General features: G+C 32.5%; 1 protein-coding gene across 7 annotated transcripts; it reads right to left on the reverse strand.

Moving 5' to 3' along the window:
• Positions 1-47: 47 nt before the first annotated feature.
• On the reverse strand, positions 48-17,181 carry Ip6k (Inositol hexakisphosphate kinase). Of its 7 annotated transcripts, none has more exons than XM_081977481.1 (9): positions 16,614-17,181; positions 8,415-8,677; positions 6,613-6,742; positions 4,499-4,622; positions 4,006-4,242; positions 2,613-2,834; positions 2,134-2,549; positions 1,807-2,071; positions 48-1,533 (listed from the first exon to the last, which is right to left on the reverse strand). In XM_081977481.1, the coding sequence occupies exons 2-9, from the start codon at positions 8,583-8,585 to the stop codon at positions 1,305-1,307; spliced, it is 1,794 nt and encodes a 597-aa protein (XP_081833607.1). In that variant the 5' UTR covers positions 8,586-8,677; positions 16,614-17,181; the 3' UTR covers positions 48-1,304. The 7 variants fall into 7 exon arrangements, with proteins under 7 accessions (XP_081833607.1, XP_081833613.1, XP_081833608.1 ...); XM_081977487.1 differs by lacking the exon at positions 16,614-17,181 and adding an exon at positions 11,726-11,744; XM_081977482.1 differs by lacking the exon at positions 16,614-17,181 and adding an exon at positions 10,630-10,776.
• Positions 17,182-18,086: the final 905 nt, after the last annotated feature.

Here is an 18,086-nt window from a genome sequence, read left to right on the forward strand (position 1 = left end):
AAAAATCGGGAATGTCTAGAAATAGTTAAAGTACAAAAACACTCTACTAAAATATAATAATTAATATAATACATTTCAAACATCTTGTTCAACAATAGTACAAAAAGTAAAATCACAGATCAAATAATCTTCGATATTCTAGAAATTACTAAAATAATCCTTACATTACAATATTCTACATATCCTGATTTATTTGGACGTTAAAGCGAGAGAAAGACATTGAGTAGTTGACAGTGCTTTTATTTAACTTGGATACTTAAGGTGAATTTTTTGAGTGAGAGTCAGAAGGTCCTCATAACCAATGCTGGACATTGTTCTTTGAGTATATAAAACTGCTAAAGTAATTCAAAAAACATTTACTTTTCGACCTTAAACAAGAGAGAATGCCTATTTCATTTCCTGTTTTTAAAGACTCCCTATAAGATTCACCTTGTGTATACAATGATAAATTTAAAAAGTCATAAATAAAATGAGTTGGCATCAGTAATAATTTTTGAGTGATCCCTCATTGATCATTTACGTTTCCCTACACAATGCAGATTTAAATCCGGACTACCATAAATAGCCATCACGCAGCCAGATACAAGTTTTAAGGTATTAATAAATCAGAACATGTTTGACCTCGTAAAAATACTGCACCAGTATCTTCAGTTATACTAAATAATGGCCAGAATTACCATAAAAGTACGATTTTCATTACTAATACAAACACTGTTTGCAAACCAAAGCCAAATATATAATTGGCACCAGCCTGCAATTAAAGTAGCAAAAATCACATAAAAATTCGATTGAACAAGTCAGTAAACGATTTTTAACATAATCGAGGTTTATGCGTAAAAAAGTACTGTAGTAGTAGTAGTAGTAGTGTTATTTTCACCTGATAAGATATTGTCCAGGTTAGGGCAGTGAGAGCTTTTTCACAATCATAGTGTAATGCTCAAAATAATTCGATATACTTACTTATTTCAAAAAAAAAAAAAAAACTCAGTACAGTGCTAATAAAATTATTAAAATATAACAAAATACACACTATTCTTCTTTGAAGATATTTTTTTTAAAGTATTATTTGTGTCAGTGGAAAATATCTCTGTAATCCGTTATACAAATAATCGATTGCAATGATATTTTAACCATCAAACGTCAAACCCACCTTTTATTAAATGTTATATAATAAAAAAAATGTTTTTCTGGTCACCTATTATATATTTGCACCTCTTTTCTCCACGAACTAGGTTTTAAATTCCAATTAAAAACAATTTCAGGTGTAAGTAGGCGTTAAGACGAAATCGAAGCCAAATAGTTACCTATTCGTTTTCGGCTAAAATTTCTGACAAAAGTTTACTTAAACTGTCCAGTCCGGTCAAAAATCCACCGTCCGGCCCTTCGTGCACCTTATTTGCTTTGATATTGCTAAAACTGTGCTTCGTTTTGAACGAGGTGTGAGCAAAATCGATGATTCGAACATCCACTCTTGGATTTGGATTGAGGTTAATCGGTCGAGTGTTTAGTGCTGATTTGTCACTCACGCATAACCTGAAAAAATACAGTTTTTAGTACGTACTAATTGTTTTAATTTACAACCAGATATGAAAATGAAAATTCAAAATTGTCCATACGAAATCAAGTAATCAAATCAAATCAGTTTGTAGGAACTTGTCAACTATTCTACTAAAATTTCTTTTAACTACAACTCAGAGGTTTTACGCAGATGAAGCTGCACTTTCAACTTTTTTTTTCAATCAATTGATAATGATACAATAAAAAAATGTATTGATACTGAAGGAATTAATAGAGCAGATAACGTACCTCTTGGAAATATTACTCCTACTAGCTAATTTTGGTATCAGCTCCTCATCTTCAGTGCTATCGTCCAGATCCAAATTTGACAGTCTTAAGGAGCAGCTACGTTTAACTTTCTGAGGTAGGGCGGGAAATTCGCTGTCCGAACTGTCATCAGTAGAACTGGAATTATTGTGAAGGGAACAATCTTCACTTGAACTATTGGAGAATGCCATCCAGCTATCGACTGATCTAGGACTAGAATTCGTAATACTGGAAATCGGAGGTGAATCTGCAAAACAGGGAATTTTAGTTAACAATATTATTTCTACTGTAATCAACTAATCAATTTACCTAAAAACACTGTTTCTTCGTTGATCGGCACAAAACTGCCAGTTTTCATAACACTTCTTGAACCCCGGGCAGCGGCTTCTCCAAATCCCTTATGAAGCGTGTCCTGACTGACTTCTTCACCGGAATTGAACCCGTTAAAATCGGCAGGTTGCACATAATCGCTCGAACTGCAATTATAGTCTGTCGAATTGCTCAAGTCCGCACTATTTAACAACAAGTCCGAATTGAAACTGGAATTAAATTCGTTGGACGAGTTGCTCGTGTCCGCGTCGTAAAAACAGGACGGCGTCACATGATGTTTCTGGGGAGTACTTGTCTTAAACTCATTGCAGAACACTGGATCCAATATTGGCAGTTCGGGGGTACTTGAGACCGTTGGTTGAGGTGTGCTACCTTCGTATACGATTAAAAGAGAGCTGGAATAACAAAAAAAATTATTTTAATTTGGTGATTATTAAATAGCATGTGGTTACACTTACCAAGAATAAAACCTATAACAACTCTGCTTTTCGATGATTCGTCTCAGCTGTTCTAGTTTGGCTAAAACTTTTTTTATTACAAAAACACGAAGCCCAGATCCATTGTTAAGGAATCTGCGTAACGCGCTTTTTAAACCTTCTTCATTCAGTTCACGGCCCCAGTATTTGTCCTTCTTGTAATAGAAATCGGTATCGGTTTGATACACTTGCATACCACATAATCTGAAAAAAATAAAGACAATACAGATTTTAGTTAGTAACAACAGTGAATTAATTACTATTTTGCTGAAATATCAATCACTGATTGTATTCCTACTTCCTACAGAATTTAGAGAGTTTTAATAAATAATACATATTTGGTATTTTGGCATCAATTAGAAATTAGGTAAAAGTTTTGTTTCTCACTTCATCTGAACTAGAACCAACGATCTTTCTGGGATAATGCATTGGTTCCCTCGGCTTAGGCTCGGTGTTAGATAGGAAAGGGAAAAAATTATTCACATTACCAGTTTCAACGTTCAATAACCATGGACAAGTATTTGATTTGGCTAACAATTTTTTTATGTGGCTTTTTTTGTTAATATAGTTTGTCAATTTATGTGGATGACACTTGTTATAATGTTTACATATAAATTTCGAGACATCGGTTCGGAGGGTTCGACTGTCTACTGATAGCGATGATGTAATGATAACTGGAGTTTAGTTATCGTAACAAATCATAATAGATAGAGATAATGCGGTAACAACTTACAAAAACTCAATAAAATGATATAAGATACATAGGTAAAGGATGTTGCAGGAAAATACGGTTTAACTTCCTTAAAACACTACGCAAAACAGTTTAACAAAAAAAAGTCATTTAAATTTCGTACTTAAAATTCAACGACGCAAATTTGATCATTTCAATGTCATACCCAGCACGTGGACAACAACTGATGGTGTAGTTTAACATGATTTAAGTACATTACAATTTCCCAAAAAAAAAAGAGTAGGATACAACGCAATTTGCATAATCAAAAAATAATTTATTTAAAACCACAAGTCTGCTGACAGTTAAGCTGATATTCGTTATATGCCACAATACTACTGGGAGTACTGGGTGTTCCTTAAGGTTCCAACCTTGCACAAAGAATCATTACGTTTATACGTGTCTGGCATTATTAACAGAATGTTGATATTTTTAGCAATCGAAATGTACACGAAACTCCCACTTGAAAGCCAATATAAGAGTAATTACCCCCTGTTAGTTAAGGAATTTAAAAAATCCGTTTTTAGTTAAACTTGACAGATGCCTGGAAAATATATACCTATTTGATACTCGTGGTTGTTCTACGTTTGAATAAATTTCAAGGTGATCACAATAGAAAATTTCAAAGTTTTAAATATCGCTTACCTTACACCTAAACTTGCTGAGGTACTGGCAGCACACTTAGCCATTTGTTTAGTTCTTTTTTCAGCACTAGCGTCGTCCCCATGTTGTCTTGTACCCATTTTTAAATCCAGTATACAGGGATGATTGAAATGCGAAGTGATATTCTCCAGCATAAGAAAATATTGCTTGTTCGAGTTATCTGACTGGGAAATGCTTTTAATAACGTCTTTTGGATTACCGGTGTGGTGTATCCTCATCCTACAAATTCGGTATGGATGAAAAGCTGCCCTTTAGGGAAAATGAAAATGGTTGGCCAACCGATAGTGGATTCGCTAACAAAAATCGAAACGGAATTTCAATGATTAGCCTGCTCCGAATCAGGGCAAGGGTCGCGTCATTGCACGATGACTAACTCATTTATTTGGGTTTACTAAAATGGGTGAGGTAAGCTAAAAGTCTTTTGGATACTTAGCCTAGGCGATAAATGGTCAAAATTTAAACTGGATTCCCTTACTTTAAAACTTCTTCCCGCTTCCTCTTCCGGTCATTTTTAATAGTTTTTGCATTCTCATCTCTAAAACTAGGACTGTAGCGTTTATCCATCTTTGATCCGCTGCATAATGTTGCTTGCATCACTCCTGAAACAATTCGCAGGCAAATGTAGAAAAACTGATCCTTGCCACAACAACTTACGTATTTTTTATTCGCTCTACAAGCGTGAAAAATTTTTAACTTTTAATTTTGATACGAAATTTGGTAGTGAAAACGAGTGATTAATGAATAGTGGATATTAAAGGTAAAATGCGATAGGATGTACACTTAAAAATGAAACAGGAAAAAAAGCTGTTAAGCGGCCTGTCATTAACGCACCGAACTTTAAATCTAAAGACTTATTTAGGTTTTATATTCTTAAAAATGAACGTAAAATAAAATCCAACCCGTTTATAAATATTATAAGTGAGCAGTAGTACGATACAGGTCCATACAAACCCATTTCACCATGACAAAATTTGGCTTTTGGGCATGGGCCAACTGTTTTCCGACAGTTTCGGTCCCCCTGGCAGCACCCATCTTGTCGTTCCCGTGACTTCGGCAGGGTGGGGGGCGCCCTCAATAAAACAATGAAAACGTTTTTTGTGCAAAATTGCCATGACAATACTCATTCATTCTACATACAACCCAAATTGTTGGACTGGTGACATTTTGTTACAAAGCATTAAATAAAATTGTTATTAGAGCCTTTTTTCAAAGTAAGAGAGTTTTTAAATATTAAGTTTGATTTTTAATAATAATTTAATTCCTCATTGAAGTACTTGATGCATATAACTTGGCAACTGAAGAAACATACATAAATCAGGTTATCCAGGTGGCCAGTCGACAAGACTGTGTTTACCAACGCAGTGTTCTAGAAACTGCCTCTTAGAATAGCATAGTAATCTAGGTGGCCGTCTGGACTACCTGATTTATCTTCATCGGATTGTCCTGGTTAAGCTACTTGAAAGTGCGTTAGCAACTTGACAGTCACACTAAGGATAATAACTTGACATATTGATCTACCTGTAAGATACAGTCACAAGTAATGAAAAACAAATTTTCTTATTCTTTTCGATATACTTGATAACAATAAGTCACGTGGTGACACAGAAGTCATTGATTATTATATCTGGAATGATCCCCCTATTCAGCACAAAACTCCATATGGACATCAATTAAATAAGGAAAGGATAATTTACAACATGCACTGTTTTGACACCAACAGAAAATCATGCAACACTTTAAAAGTCAGAATCAGCATAATTTGCATTAAAATTCCAGTAATCCTCAAAAGATGAACAGTAACAAAATGCACCATCCAACTTAGAAACCTTCCAACTTGATTATTTAATGTTCATCAAAAAAAGTTTTAATTGAAACTTTAACTGACTGCTATACTTACCCCAGAAATAGACAATTTTACTTACTGTTTACCATTAAAAACTGCACCAAAAAAGCAAATATTTTCCGAAATTATATGGGGTGACAAATTAAATATCATTTCACTGGTTATTAAGCCACAAATTTGAACAAACAAAATTGTGGTTATACTAATTACCAAACTCAGTCATTCTACTCATTCATACAAAGAATCGAATTAACTTACAAAAATAAATAAATGTTATGTTACCTTCATAACATTCGGCGCATAAAGAAGTTTGAAAATGTAAAAAAAAATGATAAGAAACTCACTTTGGTTAAAACATCACAAAATTAATGATATTGTTACAGTTGAGAATGAAAATGTATAAAAGCAGTCCAGGGTCAAGGAATTGGCAGGTACATATTACATGCTGGATTTTTGCATTCTGAATTATTAAGAAACAAAGAAATTTTATGGAAATTTGTTGCCCTAACAATGTAGTAACGTTTTCACGTTAACGTTTCTCAAATACGTTTATTTTGAATATAAAAAAACGTTAACACAAAATTGATATCACAGAGCATCACATAAAAGTTTGCTTAACTTTACATCACAGAGTATTACAAAAAAAATAACACTTTCATTAAAATTACATTAGATTCTAACATCTAGAGTCCACATACTAGTGTCCGCTATTAGGTTCACATTTGAGAAAACATTACTCAGCTTACCTTTATATCTGGGAACGAACATTTTTATTTCTTGGTCTTGGATGTTTTGGTAGAAATCCAGTTCCCTGAAGTTTAACGGTTTGCATATTGTACTCGAATTCAAGACCATTAACCTTGTGTGTCCGCCAACCTGAAACAAATTTGAAAATCTGTCAACAAACGCGTTATAGGTCACGATCAACGTTATGTGTTCAGTGTTCACATTATTTAAAAACAGGTCGCTGAACTTGAACTACATGATTATACATTGATCAGATTTTAAACCAAGTTTTTTTTACATTGGCAATCTCTGATGTAAAACTAAGTAAACGCGCAGTTTCTGATATCGCATTAATGTTGAAATTTACTCGCTTTAAGTTAATGTAAAATTCTGATTTAACATCAAAAATAGATTTATAATTTATCTCTCTAGACTGGTTCTAACTGGTTGTAAAAGCAAGCATGGGAATATTAGTCGTTGTGTGAGAAAGTTTTTATCTTAAGACAAGGAAATAAAAATAATCGTGGGGTTAACGTATTAATTTACAATGAGATAAGAAATATTACTGTAATAACTCAATCAATATTGAATTTGCAACAACAAAAGTTTTGCGTATTTAGATTCATTCTGGTAATTAATAATGATGACGATCAGTTAAAACTTAATTAAAAAATGAATTATGCATCTAACTTCATAAAAATCCTTGTTTGGATTTATCATTTACTGAATAATCAAGGCTTTTTTTTAAAATCTAGAAAACTTGTAAGATAAACTTAAACGCATTGAGGGTAATGCAATAAAAAGTTCCAATCAGGTGACATTGTCGAATATTTTATAACTACCATAATACCAATTACCAATACATACGAATAGTGGAGCCAATAATCGAGCTTTAAATAGGTATAGCAGCAAGAGCAGTTTTTTCTGTTCAATGGAAAATTCCCATTGATTAATCAATACTTACTTAATATAGTAATTATTGTTTGCCTTGCGCTGAACACTAAGTGCAGGTTGCTTAATATCAATAATAATTACTTCAGCCATCGTCCCAATTCAATAACAATTATCGGTTCGATTAACTCTTCTGCAAAAATGGGGCTTTTGGATAGCAACAGTTCAATTAAACTATACGAATATAAAGGTCAGCATTATTCAGCCACATGATACATTGGCAAATTACTGTTCCTCTATTAAAAAATTACTGTATAATCAAAAACATGATTAGTTTTGCAACCTGACAATTTCAAAGTAATTATACCAACATGCTGTTTATACTTTTTAATCTAAGTGCGAATATTTTCTACGCACTATTTCTTTTTTTAGGCATTTAGCGGTTTAACACTAACCAAATGTGCATTGAAATATTCCATACATATTAATTTATCAGCTGTTAAACCTGACTTGACTATAAATTGTAGTGAAAGTGAAAAAAATTTCATAAAACTACTGTTTGGGATGTGTTTGGATTAAAGCAACATTACCTTGTAATGTCATATTTGTATTTATGTGTGTGGATGTTCTAGTAAGAAATTTTATTATCTTGTATTCATGAAAAAGAAAAATTTGAAATTAAGTGTTACTATTTAACAATTCCCAGTCACCCTTCTCGAAAAACCCACTTTGAAATGCAATTTTTTATTTACCCTTGGACCTTTGCATCATCAGATATCATGGTAATGAGTAAATTACACAAAAGTTTAAAAATCGACTATGAGTAAATGTGTTGTTTGAGGCCACCTACGCATGTTGTAATTCAAATTCTTATAATTTACGGTGATGAAGATTATCAATTTTTTTTTAGGGAAAAAGAAGGCTAACTCACCTGGTTGCTCAAAGGAAACAAATCGACTTCTCCATTGTTTTGCGACTTAATCACCTGCCGGTCGCTGGCACACTTCAAACTATTTCCCGTAGGATCAGCAGTACAATTACCGCGTTTTCCATGAGATGATTCACTATCTCCCATGCCCCACTCTGCTAACAGGTACACCATCCCTCCTTGTCCCAAGTGATTCTATGTTGATTTCTTCAACACTCTTTTTCTTGTTTCGTAGCCTGACACGATCCAGATCTCGCAAGTTTATACTGCAATGAACGAAACAATTGATTAAACTAAAACGCAAACTGGGTTTTATTAACTTTGTTATCTTTTATCTCAAATTTTTGATAAATTCAACATAAACATAACGACGGATTATTTACTGCGTCTAGGACAATTGAGTGACGATATTATTAATTCCTTTTGATTGAGAAAATTGTAAAATAGAGAGATCACCTAATTTGGTGAGATAAGCTGCAATTGTTATTTTTGAGTAGTGATTTACAACGTCCGAATTAACTTTTTTGATGGTTTATGGGTGACAGACTGTAAGCCCAGTAAATGGCAGCTGTTACAGTTATAAATATACAGGTGTCACTTTTATTGCATTTTACAGGGGTTTTGTTGTGGTAAGGTAACATTAGCAACCCATCCCATACCATACAATTGAACAAGTTATCAGGATCAGGGTAATATTATATACAAGAAAACTTTCTTTCTATAAAAATCATTGTCAAAAAAAATATTTGCGAATGATTATCGAGTAAGATATTAAGAACAGGGTATTGGCAAAAGGTATATGTCGTTTTAAAATGCCTAGACTTTGGAGAAATAAAATACACACTTTGTTTCCATTAATTCAGTTTAAAAACTACAAAGTGTTGAAAGCCAAATTAAATTGCCCCATTTATTTTCAATAACATTGTGACGTATAAAACGAGTTATAACATAACATACATTGTAACGTAGGTTATCCAGTTTCGCACTGGTTTTAAGGACAACTTAATAATTTTCTTAATTGTGTCACAAACCTCCTACTTTGAAAACATATTTTTTTCTCATTAACAGGTCATTGGTCATCATTTTAGAACAAAAGGAAATTAATACTGAGTTAAAGCGTTATTAAATCTACTCATCACAGCAAACTTGAAGCTAATACTAGAATCGTTTAGTCTTGGGATAACCTGCCAAAATACCATTTGCTTAAATAATATTTTTATAAATTTTTCGTTAAATTATGATAAATTACCTTACATTTATTTCGCTTGGACAAGGTTATTCAAATTCTTATGTCACCATTGATGCAGAAATAAAGAACCAAAAGACGTTGATCTACTTAGTAGGTAAATATTTATAAAACTGGCAACTTCACACTTACACAACCATATTAGCAACTGAAAGCAACTAATGCTGACAGCAGCATATTAAAAGCCCACATTTTTTTCGTATTTACCACCAATAAATAAACCGCACGTTTCCATATACATGCTGCATTAATATGAAATTATTTTTTGGTCGAAAACTTGGCTGGTTTTCCATCCGTTGAAGTCATTCATATTCACCAACAACGTCATTAATTCGCGATACTTCTAGATATCTCGGAAACAACAGTGACGTGACCAAACTTTAATAGAAACAACAAGCAAACTGATACTAAATTATAGTATAGGTATAGTGTAGAAATATTGCATTCGATTTCTGAGTTTATAATAAAAGCTTTATAGACAAGTTTTTGGGGTTGATTGCTTCAGTTGATCAACATTTACAATGATAAAGTTACTTTGTAGGTAAATCAATTCAGAACTGACCTGAATAAATTGCGTTCTGTTTAAACTAGCGTCTAAATATAAATGCGTACCAAATTCATGCGTAAGTTTACTAGCTAATGAAGCTTATTAGCGTTTATTTCCCGATTTTCAGATTGAATTGAAACAGTATTTGGTTGCATCGTTGCCACTGACTAACTAGTATAATTATTTTACAGTTAATCACTACAAACAACAACAAATATCCATGTAAGGCATTTTGGCAATGGTTTTTGCCCCATAAATCTACCACATTATACTACCAATATGACAACTCAAAGGCACTGGTCATGAATTATTCTGCTTTGAGAAGGTGCAACAAACATAAATCTTATTACCTTGGATGCTTAACTAATCATAAATATGTTAAGCAATACTAAATCACATAAGACTATTAACTAAATAATACTCACAAGAACTGAACTGAAACTAGAAACACAAACACAACCGACTAGGTTCAAATTCTAAATCAATTTGAGTGTCGGGACACGATTTCAGCACCTCTTATTGTCCCACAAAACCTGTTTAATATTATTTAAACTTTAGTGCATAGATTACGTTAACGCTCATTTGTGGTATTTTATCAACACGAATTAAACAATTCTTTTTTATTAGTGATTACACTACTTTATCATCAATATTGTGTTTCCAATGATGTAGAATAAAAAAAAGTGGTAATGAAATTTTAGTATGATCACACTTCTCGTATCTTTAAATTGCAAGAATTCTAATAAAATTGTTGATCGTTTTGTCCTGGTGGATGTAAGTGTTTTAGCAGAATAGCCATGTAAGCTTCACGTAATGGTTGGATGACAATACTGTTGTGTACAATCAACATTTTGCGAGGTTCAATAATTCACGAACATGAGGTCATCCGAAACCAACTCACGACCTAATTATTTTCTGAGAAAATGGTTTTTACTTTGTCGTGTAACTGTTTCAGCTTTAGTACCGGAAATTACCCACGACCGAATTAATAGTTGGCATGCAACAATATTTTATAATTATTATGAATTGGCACTTGCAACACACGCTGTATTAACCGCAACTTGAAAATGTGAAGGGTATACACAAGGAATAGTGGCAATAATGTGAATTATTATAAGGTTCTGACAACAACATGCCCCATTGCAAATGATCCAGTACTCTCTAAAGATGCTGTTATGATATAGTTAAAATTTGGGTGTGCTATTTAATGCATTAGTTTTGAAAGTCGATGATGTAATCAACCATTGGTGAAAATTAGATTTCAATAAACACCATCCAAGAACAATCAATTTGCAATAAAATGCGAAAGCGTTAAATAATGGAATAAATACTAGACTTATTGTCGGCATATGCAAAATCTAATACATACATACAAGTTTCGTTGTGCAATAGAAAATACATTGTTTACTTGAGGGAGTTTTATTCACATGTCATTCTGTAAACTGAATAACAACATTGAAACTGACTAACTTGGCTTTCAAATATTCAATCTTTTTATCGTTACACTGAAACTTTATTTACCATTGATTGCTACAGCTTTCACTCACCCAGCTCGTTCTCGGTCTTTAAATACAACTGAAACTTTGTATAAACACCTGATTATCGGCACTAACAATTTTAACGAAAACGAAAACAGAAGCTGTGACCTAAGCCTGAATAATTACTGTGTCAGCAGCAATACATTCCAGAAATATAATTCGTTTGGAGTTCAGGTATGTCAACAAAGTGGTACAATGTAACACACATGTATGCATTCAAAACAATGCTAATTGATGGTTAAGAAAGTCGTGTGAATTGTAGCAATCACGTTCGAAAAAACCGGATCGATAGGCAAACAAAAGTTAGACGGTGAATTATTAATGGAATTAAGTGGTATTTATAACATTTTTCAAAACGCTACTAGAATAATAGAGGTGTTTATGGCTTGTTTCTAAACCAGCTTCTAAAATATCCATACGATTTATTAATGTAAACTATATAAAGAGTTGCACAGAACCAGAATTTCAGTCGTAAGTATGAAGTCAAATATCTAAATAAGACTTTTATAATAAGGTTTATTGAATTTCCTTCAAACCAATAATAATTACAGGCCAAACGTTCAATTACTGTGTTTTAACATCAATAAAACCTAAAAGTCATAATTAGCTCACCGAGTACAAAATTAGATGTTTATCCACTAAGTGTCATTTAAAATTAGACTTATTTCTAAATTAAAACTGCAATTCTGGCAAGCAAAAAATAAAACTTTGTGGTAGTGGTAGTTTCCATCAATTTTCAGATAATGGAATTGAAAAGGTCATATACACCATCATATAAAGTGTCAGTATTATACATGTAGTTATAACATCAGATAACAAAGCAAACTTTCTAGAAATAATACTCAATATTGTTATGCTATTATTGGAAACATGATGGTAAATTATTGTTTTTGTGATAAGTATTTTTTTTTCGACATACAAACATATTGACATGCATTAGTAGATCATATCTAAACCACCATAAAATATGGTTCATTATTTATAAATACTTCTATACGTCAGGAGAACGTTGTAATGTTACCAGTTTTTTTAAAGGAATATATGGGGTTTATTTCAAATTTTATATTGCAAATAATGTGACGCTAAAAATAAACAACGAAGTTTAACCAACAAACAATTATAAATTCAAATGCCTTTACATAGCAAATGATATGTCGTGATAAATGAATATCATCCAGCAAATTCTAAGAAACATCAATACAAAAAATTTCACAATGTAATGTTTTAAATTATTTTTCATTGTTTTCATATTATCAATACCCAGAACTGTAGTATTACTTGATCCTGGTATAATGGACACCAGATTTGGAAAAAGCATCAGATGCAATATAAAGCTTCCAGAAAATCTCTCCAAATTGTATTAAAATCAGTACATGACGAGTTCCATGAAGAATTTACGTTTATTAGTATCTTTATCGATATATTTAGTGATCCGGGTCTAATTGCGTCTTTATAGTTATTATTAAGCTACTTGAGTATAAATAGCGTTGAAAACAAACTCTGGGCAAACAGAAAAAAAATACAAGAGTAGGGTGTGATCATACGTCACTATTTTTAGCCAACCAACGTCATCATTGTGTTTACAAGTTTTGTAAAATAATAATTAACAACCATAAAAGAAAATTGACACTTCTAATAAAGCATCATCAAAAGCGTAACACCTGTTCTGTTAAAAGACATAACAGAGAGAACCTTTAGCAATGTGGGCAAGGAACCAAAGATGTGGAATATTTTATCTAGTTATTTTGGCAATGAAATTGTACAGAGGGTCAAGAATGACCAAGGACTCTAATGAGCGTGTTTTACATCAAGTGAAGAATTTTGCACCCCTTCTTCTGCGATTTGTAAATTTCCACAAATAAACCCGACAATAATATTAAATATTATTCCTGGCATAATCCGCTTTTGTGTCGAAGCAAATGCTGACCCTCCGGTTGACCTAAAAATACCAACTCAACGGAAAGAAGCTAAATTTAATTTCCCATTAACCTTTTAATTTTCCTTCAGAAGTTGAAATATGAACGACGGAAGGTCGATTAACCTGACTATTAATAGGTTCAATTCCGTATACGCATACAAAGAACAACTCATCGAAAAGAAAATTAAATGCCTTAAAGTCGGTCAGAACAAGGCAAACGCATAAATAGAATTTTCAGAAAATGTATTTTGAGGTTGAGGAAAGTTAAAACAAATTTGATAAAATAAACTAAACCAGTGAAGTTTGTTATAATAGTAATTCAAACAAGTTTATTAAGTGATCTCCCGTATGCTGCATACAAAAATCAATTGCAATTCCTAATCAATTTAAAAGATTTTGTTTTATTATTCCAGGAAAGAAAACAATTAAAACTATGTACCTACTACAGCTACACGTACTTCATTAGTAATCTAAACATATCATACATATTCAAGGAAATAAACGAATCATTCTTTGTTTCTCGCAAGCGATATGAATAATTACAATTCGTTTGATGGTGTTAAAAATTGGCGAAATAATGCAATTTTATTTGCACGTTTTGATCGAGATTGATTTAAAAATTAGCGCAGACTTTATAATGGCTAATCAGAGCGTCACATTTAGCCCACAGGTTAAAAATGAAAGTACAAACAAATCTTTAGTGGGTATATTTAATTATTAACTGTTAATTTCATGAATACTTAGCCAAGTCTCAAAACTACACGTGCATGTAACAGCTAATTTATTCAAAAATATTAGAATTGTTCAATGCATTAGTATACTGCAGCTGTTGGGCTAGGAAATCAAAAATAAAAATAAGATTGAATTTTTTTTATTTGTCGCTTCTATAGTTCGTAGGTGTTTCTATGAAGTAACTGAAAAAGTTTACAACAAAATTTGCAGCGTTTTCAGGCTCTTCAGGATCATTTCTGGTTGTTTTAAATGCTAAATGGGATACGTTATGGTGTTGTGGTATGGTCCTCCCCTCTCTTTTTGACCTTATATCAATGTCTTAGATTCAAACTAGTGAAAACTAAGGGACAATAAACAAAAATAGCATTTTCTGATTGAAAATAGGTTTGCTCCTTGTAACAGGTGTAAGCGTATGCCACTCCTTCATTAATTTTGGCAATGTCAAAATTTATATTCATGGATGAGTAGTCAGCAATAAGCTTACATAACAAAGTTTTCATCAAAAACGATTAGTTTTATTTGAAATCTCACACAAGCCAGGTTAAAACACTGAAACAGGTGGATGTTTTGATTAAAAAAAAAATTCCACATCACTTGATATGTGATGTATAATCTCATGTCAGAGTAAATCAAAATCATGAGAATAAGTTGACTGCTATTAGTTTAGTTTCTACGCACTCTATTTGCACAATTTTTACTAGAAATTTCTATTGAAGGCAAACACTGATAAAAGGTAATTACTGTAAATATTGTCTCCAGGATTAGATGACGTAACAACCAAACAGCTCAGGTGGTAAATTTCCTAAAGTGATTTATAATTAAAGTCGTAGAAATGCGAAATCAAATTAACTTGTGTTATTCAACATTCACAATTCTAAAAGTTTGCACACAGTGAAACAAGGATTATATAACCAAAATAGGAATTTTTATTACTAAAAGTTTCCACAGTTAATTGTACGCCCTATCAGTTAAGATGTTTATAAATATTGTTATCAAAAAATTAGGTGTCATTAAAAAAGTAAATGTGATATTATAGACACCTAGTCTAGCTGAATGTTTTTTTTTGCTGGCTAAGTGCCTGCTACTTAATATTGATGATTTTAATTAAATATTTAGGAACAATTATTATCATTTTAATTAATCAATCAATAAACCTCAAGGCAATTTGTTTGAAGATATGTGTCTTATTTAACCAGAGAAAATATTGTTCCGTTTACCGTTTGGTTGATAACTCCAAACCTTATTTGGATTAAGGACTAGGTCACAGTGAATCTCCTTGCACCATAATGACCTTAAATTTCACCTTAACTGAAAGATAACGGACCAATAAATACAATTCGTCATCAAGAAACACTTTTGTCCAAATCAATCCAAATTTTGTTTCCTAAGGACAAGTGTGCTTTCAAGAAGGTATTTGAATTAAGTCAAGGAGTTTTATAATAAGATAGAGAGATAGCAGGTAGTTCTTTGAATCTACCTAGCTTTCATTTGTCTGAACCCTTCCAAGGTGAGAATGGTTATGTTATGAAAATGTAAGACTAAAACCAAACCATAAAGTTGATCCTGCTTTTGTCCTTCATAAACCAGCTTGTTCTGTTGAATAAGTATTATATTAGCAAGATTAGTTTCTGTTTGCAGATTGTGCAGGCAGAATATTGTAAATAACAGTTTTTAGTATTTTATACCCAAGACTTTAGCTATAGTTTAACTTTGAAAGGTAATGCACACTATTTTCAAACGAGCTATAGATGCTAGTTTAACCATGGATAACCAAGTCAATTATCGTTAATTTACATATGACAGAATACAGATGTTCTCTATTTAGCCAGTCATTCGCACACCAGCCACACGTGAAATCCTTAATTTAATGGGACAGGAGGTGCGATTTGTTTTAACACACATGCTGGTAATGAGATAATAGAATAGACAATAGAGAGTTAAAACAACCATAAATAATGACGTTAAAAAATAAGTAAGTCAAGTATCAAGTATACGCGGAAAATCAAACACAAATACTACAATTTGCTTCTTTATTTGTGCCATTCAAAACATTTACCATTCATTACAATGTTACGTCATCAGAGACAACTCTTGTTTATGTTTGATTTTCCGCATATAAATTTCCTCTTAAAGACCATTTTGTAGAATATACTTATGGAAAAAAAGCACGCTAACACAAATTAACGGTACATTATCTAGAATCAGCTAGAAAAAAACTTACCGTGCGAAAAGTCCGCTATATCTTCCTTAATAATAGAATCAGCTGTTGTCTGCGTAAAGTGTTGCCAAGTTGACTAGTTTAGTTTGGCTCAAACGTGGCAACACAGGTTCCAAGCTATCGATCCAATTTCTCCTCCTCAATGCAGGAAAAAGATAACAAAACCGCACACGCTTAATAAGTTTATACACTAGTGAATCACTGTCATTTACAATACTTTAAAAAATTAAAACAGAAATTAAAACTGCTTCTAGCGACTCTGTCACATCACCACGTTTCACCAGAACCCCGTGAAACAATGAAACTATAAAGGTGAAAGCGTGCCACAAGCGTAAGTTTTGCGTCAAACATAAATAAATCTAACGGAAATAAAAATAAAAGTAACAATTAGTTCTTACTGGATCACCGATCTAGTGAAAACTATATAGGCATATACGATAGATCAAGTTTGAAAAATTCAAAAACGTTACTCAGTCGTCCGCTTTTTGTGATGTCTAATTTAGAACTGGCAACGGTTCAGTTCAGGTTCAGGCAGTGTGCTGTGTGCGTTTTCATCCAACCGATTTGCCCACTTTCAGCTGTATCGAACAGCAGAACTCTATTTGACTTGCGCATCGACTCGTTATGAATTAGTTTCCTGACATTTACACACGTTTTCCACACTAAAAACTAGAGATCTACTGCATCCTGCTACATCTTCACCAATCGGTTAAAGTTTATATTAAATTATATCGTTGACAAAAACAAATGTAATTTGGTATTGGGGAATTCACGCAGTTGGGAAACCCCTACCCAAATGATTTCTGATGATAAGAAATATTAAAGTCAAAAGTTTTCATATCAGCAATAAGCCAATAAATCAAATTTCATTTAACTTTCAGTTCCTTACTCCAGCATTGCCAGAGTTAACACTTCATAAACTATTGAATACAATATACAAACTTAACATAATACAATGACAAAGCCTTCGCCACAGTAGTTTCACACAAAAATCTTCACCATCTGAAACTAAATAGTACCCTTTGTTACATATCTTTTAAATTCTACATAAAATTGCTCTAGAACTTAACATTTACTTAGGTAATGTATTATATTAACTTAAGTCCTTAGAGCTATATAAAAAATATGATAACTGCCTATTAAACGAGGTGTTTCCGCAAAAGATACGATACTACGCTAGGTATTGCGTTGGTTGCGCATAAAAGCTTGTCGAACATCAGCGTTACAGCTGTTAATATCACGTGATCGATATGTAGCAGGGCTCCCCCAAGGCTACAACTCTTCAATAAAAATGATTGACTGAGAGAGAACATCTCAGGATCTACACACAAATGCTAAGTTTTCTTGACTTGATATTTTATGTATAGTCTGTCTGTACCTCCCCCATATTAATTAATATGAAGGTCATATTATTCATCAGGTTAATCCTGTCTAACCAATGATTATTGGCCAGTCATAATACTCCGACCATACTAA

The sequence above is a fragment of the Ips typographus genome, linkage group LG4 (genome assembly GCF_016097725.1).
Source record: "Ips typographus isolate SLU linkage group LG4, UJ_Ityp_2.0, whole genome shotgun sequence".
In the NCBI taxonomy this organism is placed as follows: Eukaryota; Metazoa; Arthropoda; class Insecta; order Coleoptera; family Curculionidae; genus Ips; species Ips typographus.